The 21,099-nt window shown below is 42.7% G+C and overlaps 1 protein-coding gene across 1 annotated transcript in view; it reads right to left on the bottom strand.

Moving 5' to 3' along the window:
• Positions 1 to 21,099, bottom strand: part of ANKFN1 (ankyrin repeat and fibronectin type III domain containing 1) — a 1,096,304-nt gene that overhangs the window by 633,143 nt on the left and 442,062 nt on the right. Inside the window, exon 5 of the mRNA XM_077257596.1 lies at positions 15,284 to 15,397. Within this exon, the coding sequence (XP_077113711.1) occupies positions 15,284 to 15,397 (114 nt within the window). The remainder of the gene's footprint in view (positions 1 to 15,283; positions 15,398 to 21,099) is intronic.

Here is a 21,099-nt window from a genome sequence, read left to right as displayed (position 1 = left end):
CAGATGTTTGTAGCCACGGGGGGCCAATAACCATGGACCCTCTCTAGGCTATTAATATCTGCCCTCAGTCACTGGCTTTACCGCTCTGGTGGAGAAAATTGCGCGGGAGCCCACGCCAATTTTTTCTGCCATTTAACCCTTGATTTTATCAGCTACAGCGCCCAAATTTTGCACATACACACTACTAACATTAGTAGTGTGGAATATGCAAAAAAAAAAGGGATATGAGATGGTTTACTGTATGTAAACCATGTCTCATATCCTGTCGGGTTTGTGAAGGAGAAATGAAAAGCCGGCAACTGAATTACCGGCTTTTCTGCTATATCGTGCTGAATTATATATATATATATTTAAATTTAATTCAGCACGATATAGCAGAAAAGCTATATACAATGACATATATATATATATATATATATATATATATATATATATATATATATATATACTGTATATATGGTTTACCAAACATTTGAGCCCATGAATCCATTAGATGTCGGTTTTGCAAGCCTGCAAGAATATAATGCAGTACGGATACCATACGGATTACATACGGAGGATGACATGCGCAAAATACGCTGCCACACCCTGCCTACGGATGACATACGGATCACTATTTTGGGAACATTTCTGCATATTACGGCCGTATTACGGCGGTAAAAAATGGACCGTATTGTCTTACGCCTAGTGTGACGCCGGCCTTTATAAGCTAAAACCAGGAGTGGAACAATCAGAGGAAATGTATAATAGAAACAATTCACCACTTCTGCATTTATCACCCACTCCTGGTTTTGGCTTAAAAATACTGAGGTAAAATACTGACCAAATACTGAATGTGTTAATGTAGCCTAACGGTATGTTCCCACAGTCAGGATGCGGCAGCACATGTCCGCTCCGTCCAAAGCACTGCTGACTTTTGAACTCAGGTGATTCTGCATATGTTCATTGAACTGTGCGGAATCACCGTGTCCTATACATTGGACGAGAAATTTATCTTGCGGAGACTGAGCTGCAGTCATTGACATGCTGCAGTCTTGAAAGAGGCATGTCCGTCTCCGCAGGGAAGCCTGAGGTGTCCCTGCACGCATAGTGGAGATGGGATTTCTTGAAATCCCATCCACTATGCTGTAACATCTGGCCGCTGTGGGTTAGATTCTGTGGATGTACGCAGCGTCCAACCTGCAGTGTTTACTGACAGTGGGAACATACCCTAATAGAAACACGTCACCACTTCTGTAATTGTCCCAGACTCCTAATTTTGGCTTACAAATACTGATGGAAAATACTGACTGAATACTAAATGTGTGAACGTGGCCTTAGTTCATGTTCTGTTCATATTCCATTCTATAGGAAAAGTAAACTTATTCCCATGACTGCTTAGATGAAAAGGAAAACAATTCCTATACGGTTTCTATATGTGATAAAGGGAGCAATATCTATATTTTCCTACACAATACTGTCCTATTTATGTTCATTTATTACAATTTTTATCCTGAGAAATAATGTTTCTCAGACTCGCCTATCTCATATACAGATCTAATTAACTTCATAGCTCACAATGACTGGTTGGTTGTTATAGAGAAAAAAATTATGTGCTTTATGATGAGCTTTTAGATAATAAGGGCCCCGTATATAGTTCTTGCAGAGGGGCCCCTTTCCATCTGCTCTAGGAGTTATGTATGTCCATATCTTTCCATTATAGCTCATACCCATTGCATTCCAGTTACAATGTGCTTACACTTACTCATACAGATGTTGAACTGTTATGAAAGCTAGAGAGAGGTTGAAGAAAACGTTCAGATTTTGCAATATATCTAAAAACAATTTGCAAGTCTAGTAACTGTACACCCACCCTCCTCTTGTTACCATTTGGCTACATTAGATTTCATTAAGTGAGCCAACGCCCATTTTGTCACTGAGAATGTGTTAAGTTGGACTCTTTGGTTTGAGATACACAGTTCAAAGGCTACGTTCTCAGTTATATTTTGCTTGAATCGAAAACAAAAATTGAATTTATTCCATCCCTTGTACTACACATAGAATAAATTCCAGTGACAAAAAGCCCTAGAGTGATGATTTCCCTTCATATTAGTCCTCCGTGGAAGAAAAAACTCATGAGTTGTGCCAAGATTGGCAAGGTCTCTGCTCATACTGCTATTAGTCATTGCATGGAGTAGGCAGAGGATCTATCTCCAAGGGATAGTCATTACATACAGAAAACAAGATCTCAACAGCTGCCTGTACCTATCATTAATAGGAGACTGTCAAAGGCTGTTATTAGGCTTTAGATATTGGGACATAGGCAAGTTTCTTTTATGGGTGGTTCTATTGCGCTTCATGTTGAAACAGTGTCCTTGAATGCACCATTAATACTTTCAACGATTGGCAAGTAATGCACACCTACAGCCATTAAATTCAACCATATATAGTACCGCACCATATAAATTAGCATCCAGCCATTTATTCAATTCAGCCAATTTAATTAAAGGGCTTGTCCATAACTAGGTGACTCCAGCTTAATAAATTCAGGACCTAAATTAAAATAATAATATCTCCCGTAGCTGTGCAGTTCCAGTGATTTTGGTGATGCTAGTCCCAAATGATGTTGGGCCACATTCTGGCTGCATTCGATAAGTTGCCGCTCTTTGTCTTCACCTCATCAATTTTCCATCGGGGCGGACATCCACTCTGAATGAATAGAAAAAGTTGCAGCTGATGAGCGACTGCTCATTGGCTTCAGCCAATGCACGACACAACAATGTCATATCACCATCGGGAGCAGCGATGCTGAAATGATGCCACTTCCATAGTTGAGTTCACACTGTTTTTATTTTAATTTGGCTCCTGAATTGATTAAGCTTGAGTTGTACAAATGGGCAATCCCTTTAAAGAGACAGGCATTACAAGTAAATAGGGATGTAAAATATGTTGCCCTCCTTGTTAGAATTGTATATATAGGATATAAATTTATTAAACTTACTAATGCACTTTCAGACTGAATCCCACCACATTGTCCTGGTATCACAGGCATAGAGTAGAAGATGGCCTGAGTTGTATATTATGGACAATTGGGTGATTGTTTCAGTAAAATATAGGGTTAAATTATAGGACTATTTGAACAGTTCACAGTTGGATACAGTATGTGAATAATGACAGATAGGCATGGGGGGGTGAAGGGGCTGAAGGTATAAAAGCCAAGGGTGAGCTCAAATTAGGTTCAGTGTGAAGTAGATGGCAAAAGTGAAGGGCCCGCTTACCTGCCTTCCGTTTTCGAGCATAACTGATAATGATGTTTATTGGAGGCAAGACTTAAGGAAAAATGGATCTTACAGCTTGGATCACATGGATGCTATTGGTTCTCTTTGGGGTACATATGGACCTCAGGAGTTTGTTGGTTAATAGTGCAACTCATTTTTAGTGCCCTTTGGGTTAGATGGAAACAGCCAAGAGTAAAGGTGTTCAGTACACTAAATATATAGTGAGTAAGGACATTTATTGAAAGTAACTGCAATCATGGGAATGTTGAGGTGTTTAGTTTCATTATTATAAATACTTATATTTAATGGATGTCATAATTATGGATGTAAAAGGCCATTTTTAAAGGCTAATTGTATTTTTTAATGGAAGGTGGCTGCTGTGACCTTTTTCACCACATATGAGTTTTCCGTTTTCCTGGGGAAAAAAAGACCTTGGAGGGAGTCAATGGGCTTGGGCTATGTACAGGTCCTTCTCAAAAAATTAGCATATAGTGTTACATTTCATTATTTACCATAATGTAATGATTACAATTAAACTTTCATATATTATAGATTCATTATCCACCAACTGAAATTTGTCAGGTCTTTTATTGTTTTAATACTGATGATTTTGGCATACAACTCCTGATAACCCAAAAAACCTGTCTCAATAAATTAGCATATCAAGAAAAGGTTCTCTAAACGACCTATTACCCTAATCTTCTTAATTAACTCTAAACACATGCAAAAGATACCTGAGGCTTTTAAAAACTCCCTGCCTGGTTCATTACTCAAAACCCCCATCATGGGTAAGACTAGCGACCTGACAGATGTCAAGAAGGCCATCATTGACACCCTCAAGCAAGAGGGTAAGACCCAGAAAGAAATTTCTCAACAAATAGGCTGTTCCCAGAGTGCTGTATCACGGCACCTCAATGGTAAGTCTGTTGGAAGGCAAAAATGTGGCAGAAAACGCTGTACAACGAGAAGAGGTGACCGGACCCTGAGGAAGATTGTGAAGAAGGACAGATTCCAGACCTTGGGGAACCTGAGGAAGCAGTGGACTGAGTCTGGTGTGGAAACATCCAGAGCCACCGTGCACAGGCGTGTGCAGGAAATGGGCTACAGGTGCCGCATTCCCCAGGTAAAGCCACTTTTGAACCATAAACAGCGGCAGAAACGCCTGACCTGGGCTACAGAGAAGCAGCACTGGACTGTTGCTAAGTGGTCCCAAGTACTTTTTTCTGATGAAAGCAAATTTTGCATGTTATTCGGAAATCAAGGTGCCAGAGTCTGGAGGAAGACTGGGGAGAAGGAAATGCCAAAATGCCTGAAGTCCAGTGTCAAGTACCCACAGTCAGCTGCTGGTGTTGGTCCACTGTGTTTCATCAAGGGCAGGGTCAATGCAGCTAGCTATCAGGAGATTTTGGAGCACTTCATGCTTCCATCGGCTGAAATGCTTTATGGAGATGAAGATTTCATTTTTCAGCACGACCTGGCACCTGCTCACAGTGCCAAAACCACTGGTAAATGGTTTACTGACCATGGTATTACTGTGCTCAATTGGCCTGCCAACTCTCCTGACCTGAACCCCATAGAGAATCTGTGGGATATTGTGAAGAGAAAGTTGAGAGACGCAAGACCCAACACTCTGGATGAGCTTAAGGCCGCCATTGAAGCATCCTGGGCCTCCATAACATCTCAGCAGTGTCACAGGCTGATTGCCTCCATGCCACGCCGCATTGAAGCAGTCATTTCTGCCAAAGGATTCCCGACCAAGTATTGAGTGCATAACTGAACATTATTATTTGATGTTTTTTTTGTTTGTTATTAAAAAACACTTTTATTTGATTGGACAGGTGAAATATGCTAATTTATTGAGACAGGTTTTTTGGGTTATCAGGAGTTGTATGCCAAAATCATCAGTAAACAATAAAAGACCTGACAAATTTCAGTTGGTGGATAATGAATCTATAATATATGAAAGTTTAATTGTAATCATTACATTATGGTAAATAATGAAATTTAACACTATATGCTAATTTTTTGAGAAGGACCTGTATGTCCATGGAGAGGAAAGTTTTAGTAGGGAGAAAATTCTAAGAAATTTAGGGTATACATTATTTACAGAAATTCCTCCATGTGCCATCCATAAAAAGTCCACTGTTTGCTAATCATTTGTCATTTAGTGAGTGATCAGATGACCTACCATGAGACCCATACCTCCATAGCTGAATGCATTACTTTAAGACCAAAAGTGCGATGCTGTAAGGTGCTGCAGAGCGGTAGCCATAACTGAGCTGCTGTCTGCTTTTGCTTTGGCATTTTACAGACAAATGGTGTTCCAGTCCCATTGTGCTGCCTAAACCTATTGTTACTGTCCTATGACCCATATTGGTGCTAATCCACTTACTATCTAAACCATATTTGTGCTACCTCAAAGCTATTCCCATTCTTGCTCTTCACTATACACTACTTATATTACAGGTCAATTACAGCAAGATTATTGTAGAGTTGTACAGATTGCTAGCATTATTAATATCAAATTGAAATGCAGCTGTCATGCAGCTGCAGTGCAGTACAGCGCAACATTCATCAGGGGGAGCTTTATAGGGAAGCGAGACTGCACACACTGAGCTGCTGAACAGATGCCACCTAGTGGCACGAGAGTAGTCAGAAAAAGCCGAGTCAGGGCACAAGATAACACGTCAGTACAAAAAGGATTTAAACAGAAAGGATAGTCAGGATGTAGCAATAGATCAGTAAACCAGGATGAGCAAAATACGGTACAATAGGGACAAATCAAAACAGAGTCAATAGCCAAGCCAGGAGGTCAGAATCAGAGAATCAAGCAGAACAGACAAATGCAGGGAAAGGGCAGACAGAGGGAGAAAACAGACACAGGACAAGTCAGGGTTCACAGCAAGACAAACCAAGGGCTTTCAGAGTCAGGTTCACAAGCCGAAGACAGAACTATAGCTGACACTGCGAGCAAGATTCATGGGAGCTAAATAGCAAACCTGAACCCAGAATGAGGCAGAGCAAAGTTATCCCATGACATGATCCATCCAAAAAAGGGCAGACACTAATAAACCCTGGAACAGATCATGACAGCACCCTCCTGTCAAGGAGGGGCCACCGGACCCCCAGGTTTCCCAGGATAACGTGCATGACATGCCCGGATCAATCGATCAGCATGGACAGATCGCGCCGGGACCCAAGAACAATCCTCAGGACCATAACCCCTCCAATGGACCAAATACTGAAGTGAACTACGGACCATATGAGAATCCACGATCCATTCAACTTCAAACTTGGTCTGACCATCCACAGAGACAGGAGGCAGAGGGGATGGAGGCCCAGTGGAAGATGGTACAAAGGACTTAAGAAGGGATTTATGGAACACATTGGGGATCCGAAGTGACTGAGGAAGGCGTAAACGAAAGGCAACTGGATTGACCACCTCAATGATCTCGTAAGGACCAATAAACCTAGGACCAAGCTTAGCAGAAGGAATCTTAAGACAAATGTTCTTAGTAGACAGCCACACTTTATCTCCTACCAGAAATATAGGTCCTACAGACCGTCGCTTATCAGCAAAAAGTTTATGTTTGCCCTGATCCCTCCCAATGTTCTCCTGAACCTCCCTCCACACCTCCCCCAACTGTTGTACTGCCGTATCAGCCCCTGGACATCCTGAATCCAGCCTAGAAAATTCACCAAAATGGGGGTGAAAACCGTAGTTACAGAAGAATGGAGAGGTGCCCGTGGACTGGTTAATCCAATTATTAAATGCAAATTCAGCCACGGGCAATGAAGAACACCAATCATCCTGCTGAGACGTAACAAGACACCTCAAAAAATCTGTTCAAGTGACTGATTGGTCCTCTCCGTCTGCCCATTGGTCTCAGGACGGTAAGCAGAGGAGAAGGTCAAACAAATACCCAATCTTTTACAAAATGCCCTCCAAACTTTGGACACAAATTGTACCCCTCTATCAGAAACCACATTCAAAGGCACACCATGCAGCCATACTACATGCTCAACAAACAATCTAGATAGTGTCTCAGCATTAGGCAATCCTGCCAGAGGTACAAAATGCGCTTGCTTACTGAATCTGTCAACCACTACCCAGATTACAGTTTTGCCATTGGAAGGAGGGAGATCAGTGATAAAATCCATGGACAAATGAGTCCAAGGTCTATCTGGAATTGGCAATGGCACCAATTCCCCGGCCGGCCGGTTATAGGAGCTCTTAGCACGGGCACAGGTATCACAAGCAGGCACAAGCATAATGATATCAGAGTTCATTGAGGGCCACCAAAACAGCCTAGCAATAGCTTTCCGGGTGGCAGAGGTCCTTGGGTGACCACTAAGAGCAGAATCGTGGAACTCCCGGAGAATCCTCAATCGGTACTGAACTGAGACAAAAAGCTTATTGTCAGGCAAAGAGGGAGGAGCAAGAGACTGAGCCTTTCGAATCTCCTGCTCCAATTCAGAGGATACCCCAGCAACAACCACCCCGTGCTGAAGAATGGAGGAAGGAGGTTCGGGGGGTGATATCGGATCAAAACTGCGAGATAAGGCATCAGCCTTGACAATCTTGGAACCAGGCCGAAAAGTGATTGAAAAATGAAAACAAGAGAAAAAAAGCGACCACCTAGCCTGTCTAGGAGTTAACCGTTTGGCAGTTTCAATATAAGACAAGTTCTTGTGGTCAGTAATCACTGTGATCCGATGAACCGCCCCCTCCAAAAAATACCTCCATTCTTCAAAAGCCAATTTTATAGCCAATAACTCCCGGTTCCCAACATCATAGTTCCTCTCAGCAGGAGAAAAAGGCACATGGTCTTAAGTTGGTCAAAGTAACGGACCCGGACCCGGATCCCTCAAAATATGGGGGTCACAGCGGTTAGGGAGGTATTATCACACGCACCTACGGATGAAGGCACTATTGATTTTGTCTGTGAGGCTTTGTTTTTCATCCTCAGCCACAATGCTTTCCAATTTAATGACCTATGGTATATACAGGAGGAGGGTACAGCCATGGGTACATTGGTCTCCTGTACCCTGGCTAACCTCTTCTTAGCTATCTTTGAGTAAAAGTTCATCTACTCCATAGAAAACCCTTTTCTGAAGCATGTTAAGCTTTATGTAAGGTATGTCGATGACATATTTATCGTTTGGGATGGGGACAATGATGCCTTTTTGCAGTTTATTAACTACCTGGGGTGCGTGAATACCATGAATATGAGGTTCACATCTCACTTTGGGGGCACAACTTTAGAGTTTTTAGATGTAAAAGTGGAAATAATGGAGGGTACCGTACAGACAAGGGTTTTTCGAAAACCCACTTCTACGAATTCACTACTTCACTTTGACAGTGCACATCCTCAGTACATCAAACATTCCCTGCCTCATAGCCAATTTCTCAGTGTCAAGAGGGTAAATAGCACATTGGCAGGATATAGGGAACAATCAACAGAGCTATATAAGCGGTTCCGAAATTGGGGTTATCCATCGGCGGTTTTAGATGCGGCCCTGGATAGGGTGGACTCTCCCCCTCCCAGCAATGAAAAAAATCAGGATAAACAAATGGTGGACAAAAAACGCTTTATTTTCTCTTTTAAGTTTGGTCCCATGGACAATTATATTAGGTCCGTGATAAGAAAAAATTGGGATATTTTGAGTAAGGATAGCGATCTAGAAGAGAGAGCTAGAAATGGTCCTTTGTTTGCCAGCCGTTGAGGTAAAAGTATAAAGGATATGTTGGTACACAATCGGGTACAGTCAAAATGTAAAAATTGGTTAACAGAGGGCACCCCTAAAGGCAACTTTAAATGCGGACAGTGCAATTTTTGCTCTTATCACCTTACGGGAAAAACCTTTAAAATTGGTCCCATAGATCATGTGGTTTCCTGCAAAACCACACATGTGGTGTATGCTATATTATGCCCTTGTGGCTTGTATTATATAGGTAAGACTTACCGTCCCCTGTTTGTTCGGATAAGAGAGCATTTTAATTCGGTCCGCACGGGGAAGGGGGTTCCCCGTCTCATTAATCATGTCAGGCAGGCGCACCATGGTGATATTAAATCGCTTTCCTTTGTAGGTTTAGAAAGGGTGTCTCTACCACAGGGGGGCGGCAATCTGAATAGGCTCCTTTTGAGACGTGTGGCAATATGGATAATGCGCACGAATGCCGTAGGACCAATGGGCTTGAATGAGAGAATCGACATGTCGGTCTTTTTATAGATTAATTTGCCATGAATGTTACAGTACATATTGATGTTCCCTTTTCACTTTCCCTTTTATTTTGGGTTTAAGCTGCATTGTTTTAATTGAAGTTTTAATAATGGCTTTTTCTTTTGGGTGATGTTTTCTGTATTCACATTTTGTATAGGAGGGGATTGTTATGTGTGATGTCATTGGATGGGAGGGGGTTACTTTTGCATAAATGGTTACCTCATTTCCTCTATGACATCAGATCAGTGGAAGCGCGGGTTTGCGCAAAACAGCTGTCATCCTACATGGACACGTTCTCCCTGATTTTACTGCATATGTTCTAATAAAGACTATTACTGTTCATCGGGCCTGGTGAGTGCAAGCCGTTTTTCTTTTCTTTTTTCATTGGACTATAACAGGATTATGCCTCTGTAACCAGGGGAACCCCAACACCAGTCCCGCAGGAAGATTATTCATAACATAACATGAAATTCGTTCATGGTGCAAGGAACCCACCTTGAGGAGAAACTCCTCAGAGACAAATTTAAGGACATTTTGAGCCAACGGTGTCTCATCAATGGCAACGATATGGATGGGAGTCTCTAGCCTAACTGTCCCTAACTTTAACTTGGACACCAGACTATAGTCAATGAAGTTCATGGAAGATCCACAGTCCACAAACGCTGAAGTGGATGCAAAAACACCTCCATAACACAGTTTCACCTCTAACAAAACTTTTTGAAATGACGAAAATGGTACCTGTGAGTCTGGATGACCTCCTAGACCATCACCCAGACTCGGCAGCTTGTTACTCGATGGACAAGAGGGGCAGTCCTTCTTCCAATGTCCCGGATCTCCACAGTAAAAACATAATTTCCCATCACGTCACCGTTTCCTCTCCTTCTCCTTGAAATTGATGGCACCAACTTCCATAGTCTCCTTGAATTACATCACCTCAGATTTGGCAGGCAAAACAGGAATCTCACGCTGGATAATTCTTCTCTCCCGTAATCTCCGGTCCATACGAATGGCCTGGGTCATGGCCTCCACCAGGGACTGGGAGGCGTGTGAAGAGCCAGCGTGTCCTTGAGATGATCAGAAAGTCCTCTCTCAAACAGGCGCCTCAGAGCAGAGTCACCCAAAGACACATCAACGGACCACCGCCTAAACTCAGAACAATACTGTTCAGCAGTGAGTTCATTCTGGGAGAGACTCATGATCATGTCCTCTGCAACCCTGACCTGGTCCGGTTCATCATAAATAAGTCCCAGAGCCTCAAAGAATCTATCCACAGACACACATTCAGGGGCAGAAGCAAGTAAAGAGAAAGCCCATGATTGAGGTCCCTCCTGCAGTAAGGAAATAATTATCCCCACCCGCTGACTCTCATCTCCAGAAGATCAAGGTCTAAGAGAAAAAAAAAGCTTGCAACTCTCCTTAAAAGTATGAAATCTCTCCCTTTCCCCAGAGAAGGTATCTGGGAGTTTAACAGTAGGTTCAGGAGAGTGCAAAGAGACATCCACTGAGTCACCAGGTAGACTAACATCATGAGGTGTCTCCCTGCATGGTCATAACAGTCTCAGTCAGTTTTTTCTGTAAGTGAGTATGAGACGTGACAAGGGACTGATGTTTCACAGAAATATCCAACACCATCTGTGTCAAACTGGACACTTGATCCGCCAAGTTATGCAGCGGATCCATGACTAGAGAAAAAAAAATGCAAAATCCAGTTTAAATGTCGGGTCAGCTATAATGTAATGCAGCTGCAGTGCAGTACAGCGCAAGCTTCACCAGGGGGAGCTTTATAGGGAAGCAAGACTGCACACACTGAGCAGCTGAACAGATGCCACCTAGTGGCAAGAGAGTAATCAGAAAAAGCTGAGTCAGGGCAGAAGATAACACATCAGTACAAAAAGGATTTAAACAGAAAGGATAGTCAGGACGTAGCAATAGATCAGTAAACCAGGATGAGCAAAATACGGTACAATAGGGACAAATCAAAACAGAGTCAATAGCCAAGCCAGGAGGTCAGAATCAGAGAATCAAGCAGAACAGACAAACGCAGGGAAAGGGCAGACAGAGGGAGATAACAGACACAGGACAAGTCAGGGTTCACAGCAGGACAAACCAGGGGCTTCCAGAGTCAGGTTCACAAGCCGAAGACAGAACTATAGCTGACACTGCCAGCAAGATTCATGGGAGCTAAATAGCAAACCTGAACCCAGAATGAGGCAGAGCAAAGTTAACCCATGACACGATCCATCCAAAAAAGGGCAGACACTAATAAACCCTGGAACAGATCATGACAGCAGCCTTTGCATTATCTGTGTAGTAATTCATACCAAAAGAATTTTGTTTCTGGGTTTTGGAATGATAAGCCTGCGTACAGAGACTTATAGACCACGTAATGCTCCTATGGCCAAAATCAATGCAGGAAGAAAATTACTGAACTGACCTTCGACCTTAGCATTGAAAAAATAACGTTACGATTCACGCATTTAGACACCCTCTCTGGTGGCCTCCATTTCCTTAAATGCGGCCTCCTCTGCTCAGATCAGTGTCCTTTTCCATCTGGTTACAAGATGATCACCACAGTGGTATGGAGAGTGCATTAATAAGTATAAACAATGCCTCCCCTTTGTTTCCCCCTACACTGTCCAGGAAAGGCAGTAAAGGTGTGATTTAAGGTACCGTCACACTAGGCGATATCGCCAGCGATCCGTGACGTTGCAGCGACCTGGATAGCGATATCGCTGTATTTGACACGCAGCAGCGATCTGGATCCCGCTGTGAAATTGCTGGTCGCTGCTAGAAGGTCTGCACTTTATTTGGTCGCTAGGTCGCCGTGTATCGCCGTGTTTGACAGCAAAAGCAAGGATACCAGCGATATTTTACACTGGTAACCAGGGTAAACATCGGGTTACTAAGCGCAGGGCCGCGCTTAGTAACCCGATGTTTACCCTGGTTACCAGCGTAAAAGTTAAAAAAACAAACAGTACATGCTCACCTGCGCGTCCCCCAGCCTCTGCTTCCTGACACTGACTGAGCGCCGGCCCTAAACTGAAAGTGAAAGCACAGCGGTGACGTCACCGCTCTGCTGTTAGGGCCGGAGCTCAGTCAGTGTCAGGAAGCAGAGGCTGGGGGACGCGCAGGTGAGCATGTACTGTTTGTTTTTTTAACTTTTACGCTGGTAACCAGGGTAAACATCGGGTTACTAAGCGCGGCCTTGCGCTTAGCAACCCGATGCTTACCCTGGTTACCCGGGGACCTCGGCATCGTTGGTCGCTGGAGAGCTGACTGTGTGACAGCTCTCCAGCGACCAAACAGCGACGCTGCAGCGATCGGCATTGCTGTCGCTATCGCTGCAGCGTCGCTTAATGTGACGGTACCTTTAGACTTACCAGAGCAATCAAGGTCAAGTTGTAAATAGGAGAAACAAGGCCAATCTGAGCAGAGAAGGCTGCTGAAGGCAAACAGAGGGGACCAGGTAGAAAGAGTATACATGAGGAATGAACAGTCTGTTTTCAATTCCAGAGTGGAAGGTCACTTTAAGCTCTTGCCACATCAGAAATGTATAAGGAGAAAGGCTCATCAGGCAAGGAAAGCATACAAGCAATAAACCTCTGGATCATTGGATATGAAATATCTGAATCACCAGATTTAAAACGTGAAACCACCAGGGAAAGGCAATTACAGTACTTGGTCACTAGACAATGGGACATCTGGTCATTCCTCTTGCGAGTCAACAGTGAATCATTATGTGGTAATGCTAGGCACTATGTCAGTAAGCCACCAGAGTCTGGAAATTATATGACTGGGTTCTTGATACCGTGTCACTGAGGCACCATGTGGTGTATCTAATGCTAATTGATTCAATCCATTAATGTAAAGATATCTGTACTATGTATTGAACAGGAGTTGAAAAGAGTACTTAATTTTTTAATATATCTTGGAGTCCAAACATAACAAGGAAACACAGTAATATAAATATATATGCTAGATATTAAAGCAAAGCTCCTCCCTACACTGAAAAAGGGCTGTACAATTGTCATGTGCGGTAATCCTACCTAATGACTTCCTTTTGTTTCTTGTACTTTTACATCACAAGAAAGGCAGGGAAGGCATGGTACTGCTTTACCCCTGAGCTCCTCATGCCACTGTAATGATTACCTTGAAGGCAGGAGGATCAGAACATCAGTATCGGTAAAGGTGAAGGAAAGCAAAGGAGGGCACTAAATAGGGTCACTGTATATAACAAATGTTAGGTCCCATTTCAGGGTCAGGGTGGAGGGTCGCATTAACAAAACAAAAAAAACATATTTTATATCAACTTGGCAGGCTTGGGCGGCTGTACACTTAAACCATTTTATGTTTTTAGAAGCTCAGAACAATTTAAAACAAATAAAACAATCAGTATTCATCTCATTGATTTTGACAGCTACTATTCCTCCACTGGTTCTTTGCCAGTTTCTATCTCCTGCTGCAGCAATGACGTCCCAACCCATGAACATGTGACCTTTGCAGCCAACCATTAGCGACTGACTGAGTCATTTCTTCCTCAGCCTTGAGAAGGACCAGGAATTAGAGACCAACAACGACATGGGAGTGGCCAAGGCAATTAAAAATGTCCCGGAACTCCTAAACTGTCTATCACAAATCCTAAATTTGTAGAACTAATTAACCAAGCTTAATTGATATTGGGAACTTGGAATATTTTTTTGAACTGAGCTATAAAGTAAAGTCATGTTCTATATATTTTCTGTGCTTATGTAGGGGCTTCATATGTATTAAATTACCATATGTAGTGATTGATCATATTTGTTATTTTTTGTCTAAAAATAATCACCTCTGTGCTGAAATTTAACACACTCTGACAGGTGTAATATATACCATAAGTTTGCCCATCTTTATAATCACCTTTTTGTCCCTCATTAGCACAAGAAGCAAAAAACACATTTGATTCCTTAAGGAGCCAACACATTGACCTGAAGATTTCATATGATTGAAATATATTCTCCAAATGGGCCTTAAGGTACCTTCACACGAAACGACTTTACAACGAGAATGACAACGATCCGTGACGTTGCAGCGTCCTGGATAGCGATATCGTTGTGTTTGACACGCAGCAGCGATCAGGATCCTGCTGTGATATCGCTGGTCGTTGAATAAAGTTCAGAACTTTATTTGGTCGTCCGATCGCCGTGTATCGTCAGGTTTGACACCAAAAGCAACGATACCAGCGATGTTTTACGCTGGTAACCAGGGTAAATATCGGGTTACTAAGCGCAGGGCCGCGCTTAGTAACCCGATGTTTACCCTGGTTACCAGCGTAAAAGTAAAAAAAACAAACAGTACATACTCACCTGCGCGTCCCCTGCCGTCCGCTTCCTGCTCTGACTGAGCGCCGGCCCTAAAGTGAAAGTAAAAGCACAGCGGTGACGTCACCGCTCTGCTGTTAGGGCCGGCGCTCACACAGTACAGGAAGCGGACGCCGGGGGACGCGCAGGTGAGTATGTACTGTTTGTTATTTTTACTTTTACGCTGGTAACCAGGGTAAACATCGGGTTACTAAGCGCGGCCCTGCGCTTAGCAACCCGATGTTTACCCTGGTTACCCGGGGACCTCGGCATCGTTGGTCGCTGGAGAGCGGTCTGTGTGACAGCTCTCCAGCGACCAAACAGCGACGCTGCAGCGATCGGCATCGTTGTCGCTATCGCTGCAGCGTCGCTTCGTGTGAAGGTACCTTTAAGGGAGAAAAAAAACATCTACAAAGAGCAAGTACAGAACAAAGGAAAGTAGTATAAACTAATCTTCACTCTTACCTTTGTATTTGGTCACAACAGCTGAATTGACACTCAGAGGTTCTTGGAAGGTGACAGTGAGTGATGTGCTGCTTGTTATCAGGAGGCAGACATTGGTCGGCACCTCCGGGGCTCCTGAAAAGAAACAGAATCTTCAGAACTCTGTTCTATAAATCTTAACTAAACAAGATGAGCTAAAAACATGCATAGGCTTTCTTTCCTAAACTGAATTGCAACAGAAGTGATTGATAGAGTGAGTGCCTAATACTTGGCAAATAAAGGTTAAAAGCTTATAATAAGTTGAATGTTTCCATGTCACAGGACACTTCTGTGTAAATATAAGGCTTTTAGTATAACATGTTATGCACAATGAAATCAGGCAGCAAGTTGGCCTTTAAACAAAAACTACACAATACCAAATTATTCATATTATTATTTTTTTTAATTATTTTGCTTTGCTTATATAGTGCCATCATATTCCACAGCGCTTTACAGACATTATCATCACTGTTACCAATGTGGCTCACAATGTAAATTCCCTATCAGTATGTCTTTGGAATACACATAAATGTACAGTATATTTGTTATACATGCTTATTAAGAACTTAATGTTACCATCCCCATGGGGCGCACAAACACAGTGAGAACATACAAGCTCAATGCAGAGTTTGTCCCTGGTGGGATTTGCTCTCAGCACGCCGATCCTGCACAGTAACAGTACTAACCACTGAGACACTGTATATATATATATATACGGTACATATTGTGAGGGGTTGACTGACTCGGCTGCTTGCACAGGTAGACACAGGAACACTTCTTGTGTAACTCGCCTGCTGGTTTATTATAGCACAGCATAAACCATGGCAGAGTTTAACAAAATAATCATGGCCTTTCTAGCAAAACGGCAAACAAAACTTAAGAATAGCAAAATCCTTGTGTTGGCAGGACTCGCCAGTATTCAGCTTCACCTGGAGCCACGTCTGTAGACTCTCCTCTCCAAACATACAACACACAGATAAACCAGTGGCTGAACATTTAACTCCAAAGCCACACCCTTGAGGTGGAGATATGGTGAGTAGGCGTCCCGACCATGTCTCACCTCCTCACCAAAAAACCCAGTCCCTGATAATGGCTTGTTAACCCCTTCAGCACATAGCATGAAAGAGAGAAATGTATGGGTTTCAGATCACAGAAGAAAGCAATCTTCGTGACACATATCTCCCCTCATATACAGAGCCAGTGACCCTGTCACTATATATATATATATATATATATATATATATATATATATATATATATATATATATATATATATATATATATATATATATATAAATATACAGTGGGGAAAAAAGTATTTAGTCAGCCAACAATTGTGCAAATTCTCCCTCTTAAAAAGATGAGAGAGGCCTGTAATTGACATCATAGGTAGACCACAACTATGAGAGTCAAAGTGAGAAAACAAATCCAGAAAATCACCTTGTCTGATTTGACAAGATTTGTTTTGCAAATTATGATGGAAAACAAATATTTGGTCACCTAAAAACATGCAAGAGTTCTGGCTCTCACAGACCTGTAACTTCTTCTTGAAGAGACTCCTCTGTCTTCCACTCATTACCTGTAGTAATGGCACCTGTTGAACTTATCAGTATAAAAGACACCTGTCCACAACCTCAAACAGTCACACTCTAAACTCCACTCTGGTGAAGACCAAAGATCTGTCAAAGGACTTCAGAACAAAATTGTAGCCCTGCACCAGGCTGGGAAGACTGAATCTGCAATAGCCAACCAACTTTGTTTGATGAAATCAACTGTGGGAGCAATAATAAGAAAATGGAAGAAATACAAGACCACTGATATTCTCCCTCGATCTGGAGCTTCACGCAAGATCTCACCCCATGGGGTCAAAATGATCACAAGAAAGGTGAGTAAAAATCACAGAACCACATTGGGGGACCTAGTGAATGACCTGCTTAGACCTGGGACAACCGTAACAAAAGCTACCATCAGTAACACACTACACCGCCAGGGATTCAGATCCGGCAGTACCAGACGTGTCCCCCTACTTAAGCCAGTACAAGTCTGAAGCTTGCTAGAGAGCATTTGGATTATCCAGAAGAGTATTGGGAGAATGTCATATGGTCTCATGAAACCAAAGTCGAACTGTTTGGTAGAAACAAAACATGTCATGTTTGGAGGAGACAGAATGCTGAGTTGCATCCAAAGAACATCATGCCTACTGTGAAGCATGGGCGTGGCAACATCATGCTTTGGGGCTGTTAATCTGCAAAGGGTCTAGATCGCCCCCCAAGGAAAAGGTCTCTAAAGGGATAAAGTTTATGTTCGTGACGCCACCTGTGGTATTCGGTCAGGGTGACCAACGCTGCTTTAAGGGGTCCGCTGGGGTGATGTTGTGGCAGCTAGATGGTATACCTTCCCACAGGTGAATATGTCCCCAGGGCCTCCCGGTGTGTAGATGGTGGTATGGTGAGAGGCGCAGAGAAGAATGAGGACACAAAGTTGCAATCTCTTTACCTTAACTGAAGACTTCAGCATCCACAGTCCAGGGCACCAGATCACAGGGCAGGCAGAGTTTGGCTGGTTTGGAGGCAAGTCTAGAGTTCCTTTGTTCAGGTTGAAATCAGTAGCCTTCCCTTGCACTGCAGTGGTGTAGTCCTTTACTGCCTATGGCTTCACATAAGGGTCTCACAGATGTGCTCTCTCTGTCCCCCATTTAGGATAGGACAAAACCCATATGACTGGTGACTTGAGCCTGTTTGTAGGGTCTCTTAGATAACCCGGCTCTGTAGGTGTCACTGTGCCTCCTGGGTGTAGGTGCGGACAGGTAACCTGCAATTAGCTGTCCTGCCGGACTCTGAAATAAGGCATAGAGGTCCTTACTCCCTCGGTGTACCGGCTACCAGGATTTTGCACCTCCAAAGTAGGCAGCCTGAGTGGGGCTGGTCCCCTTCTGGTATCCTCTCCTTTGCTTCGACCTCCTTCACACTCGCTGCAATACAATTCTGCCTTTCAATGTCTCTTTCTGGGAGCTGCAGCTCTGAGGGCATGCACAGCTCCTTTAGCCTTCTGTCCCCCTCAGACTCTGGTCTGGAACTAACTGAGCTGAGCTCAGCCAGCAACTCACTTCTGTCTGGAACAGACTGACTTTCACTACAGACTACCAGTTATATATATGGGGAGTGTCCTAATAAATAGGAGCAGGGGCTCCCCCGTGTGGCCTGGAGTGTGAAATGTGTTGCATGTTTGTGATACCTGGATGTAGTTATCCTTCCTTGCCTCCAAATGCAGTATCACTCTCCCCGAGAGGAAAGCAATACTACTGAGACGACCAGGACCCTGGGGCGCCGCATGTCCAGGACAACTGATCCATGTACATGAAAAAATGAATGGGGCCATGTATTGTGAGATTTGAGCGCAAACCTCCTTCCATCAGGAAGGGTATTGAAGATGAAACATGGATGGGTCTTTCAGCATGATAATGATCCCAAGCACACCACCAGGGCAATGAAGGAGTGGCTTCGTAAGAAGCAAATGAAGGTCTTGGAGTGGCCTAACCAGTCTCGAGATCTCATCCCCATAGAAAACCTTTGAAGGGAGTTGAAAGTCCGTGTTGCCCAGCGACAGGCCCAAAACATCACTGCTCTAGAGGAGATTTGCATGGAGGAATAGGCCAACATACCACCAACAGTGTGTGCCAACCTTGTGAAGACTTACAGAAAACATTTGACCTCTGTCATTGCCAACAAACGATATATAACAAGATATTGATATGAAATTTTGTTAATGACCAAATACTTATTTTCCACAATAATTTGCAAAAAGATTCTTGCCAAATCAGACAATATGATTTTCTGGATTTGTTTTCTCATTTTGACTCTCATAGTTTTCTCTTGGAAGATGTTTAGAAGCCATTCTTTATTCATGGCAGTGTTCTTGGGCAAATTTGTGAGTGACTTTACTCCACTGGATGAAAAGCAACCTCACACATGAATGGTTTCATGAAGCTTTACTGTTGGCAGTACACAGGACTCATGGTAGCACACAACTTTTCTTTTTCAGACAATCATTCTCTAAGGTGTAGCAAAAAGCATGATGGGGGCTTCAGAAAAAATATATTTACAAGAAGTGCAGGGATTGGAATGTTGAGAATTGAGAAAAAGTTATTTTCTCTGATGAAGTCTCTTTAGATTGTTTGTGACATCTGGAAGAATGATTGTCTAAAGAATAAAAATTTGAGTGCTACCATAAGTAACTTTGCTAAGCTAATCTCTAAATATCTTTGCAGCCAAGAAAAAAGTGGGGCTCATCGCTGAAGAGAAGAGACCTGCAACCTCCATTTTTGCCTATATTGCCATCTTGCTTTGCACAATGCTTTGAGAGCAGAGAAGTGAGGTCAGTATAAAACCTGTAGCTGGACGTCTGACTCATAGTCTTATGTTGTGTAAATGCCTTATGATGGTATTTGTAGACACTGCCTGACGCCTAAGGTTGGTATGTAACATCCAATTTCACTTTTAATATTATGGATCCATCGATACAGTCATTTTTTCCAAAGTGTCCCAGGAGCTGCTTTTTTTAACATGACAATACCAGGCCACATGTTTTTTTATCCTACCGTGAGTAGCATGCATTGCCTAAATGGACTACTATAACCGGAAACCTCTTTGTATATGTCTCACATTGAGCACATCTGGGACATTATTATTTAGCAACTCCAAGGGTAGCTGCCAGCAGCGGATCTTGATGTTTTGCATGCCCTAGTTCATTCAGCGTGGCAAAACAAATCTCACACTGATATTAATTTATATATATATATATATATATATATATATATATATATATAGTGAAAAAACAGCACAAAAAAATTAGTCATAGGGTGCAAAAGCTTCCCAGGTATGTATCAGTCCTAGTAAATATATCCATATGTCCACAAAAATGGAAGCAGCACACCATGGTAAAGTCAATCTATGTGCAGTTTAATTGCCCACGTGGCAATGTTTCGGTCCCAAAATCTTTCAGGCTTGAAAAAGGTCCACACTCTTTTTTGGGACCAAAACATCACCACATGGGCAATTCAACTGCACATAGATTGATTTTGCTATGGTGTGCTGCTTCCATTTTTGTGGAGATATATATACTGTATATACACTATACATTATTCTTCTGCATGCTCAAGAATTGGTCAATGGTGAATTTGAAGCCATTATGGAGTTAACTTATTACCTATTGGTAATATAAGCATATTGCTGTGCAATAGAATAAAGCTGATGAATAAATTCAATTTATGTCCAAAGAACTACCAGTGGGTATGTATAATTTATCAGCTTGCTAAATTAATATAACGCCAGACAAAACGTGCAATGAGCTCCTGAAAGAAAATGATAAACATGTTAAAAATCTGAAAATGCATTTTAAAGATACACAGAAAGTTTCTAGAAATGAGTTTAGCCAAGTATTAAATGTGTAATACACATATAATTCATCTATTCAAAGAATTCCCTGTTACACAGGTCTGCCCTGTTTACAAGCCAATAGAGCAATCTACTGTAACCAGAACTATGAGTGAGAGTGATAGCGGTCTGGAATGGGACAGAAAACGTCATCACCAAACTTGAGGGGAGAAGGGAGAGGGTGCTACAACGATGTGCCAGTTGGAAACATGGTAGTCAGATCATTGTGGAGAAAGGAGGAAAGAAAAGAAAGCTTGTCTGAGCAGCAGAGAAAATGGACGAGCCACTAACTCAATTGAATCACTGAGAAGCCTGTTCCATTTTAACGTTCCCAAGCCATAACTGGGTGGGGGAAAGTTAGAGACA

This window comes from Ranitomeya variabilis, chromosome 4 (genome assembly GCF_051348905.1).
Source record: "Ranitomeya variabilis isolate aRanVar5 chromosome 4, aRanVar5.hap1, whole genome shotgun sequence".
In the NCBI taxonomy this organism is placed as follows: domain Eukaryota; kingdom Metazoa; phylum Chordata; class Amphibia; order Anura; family Dendrobatidae; genus Ranitomeya; species Ranitomeya variabilis.
Note: the sequence above shows the minus strand (reverse complement) of the source record. Positions and strands in the feature narration are given on the sequence as shown.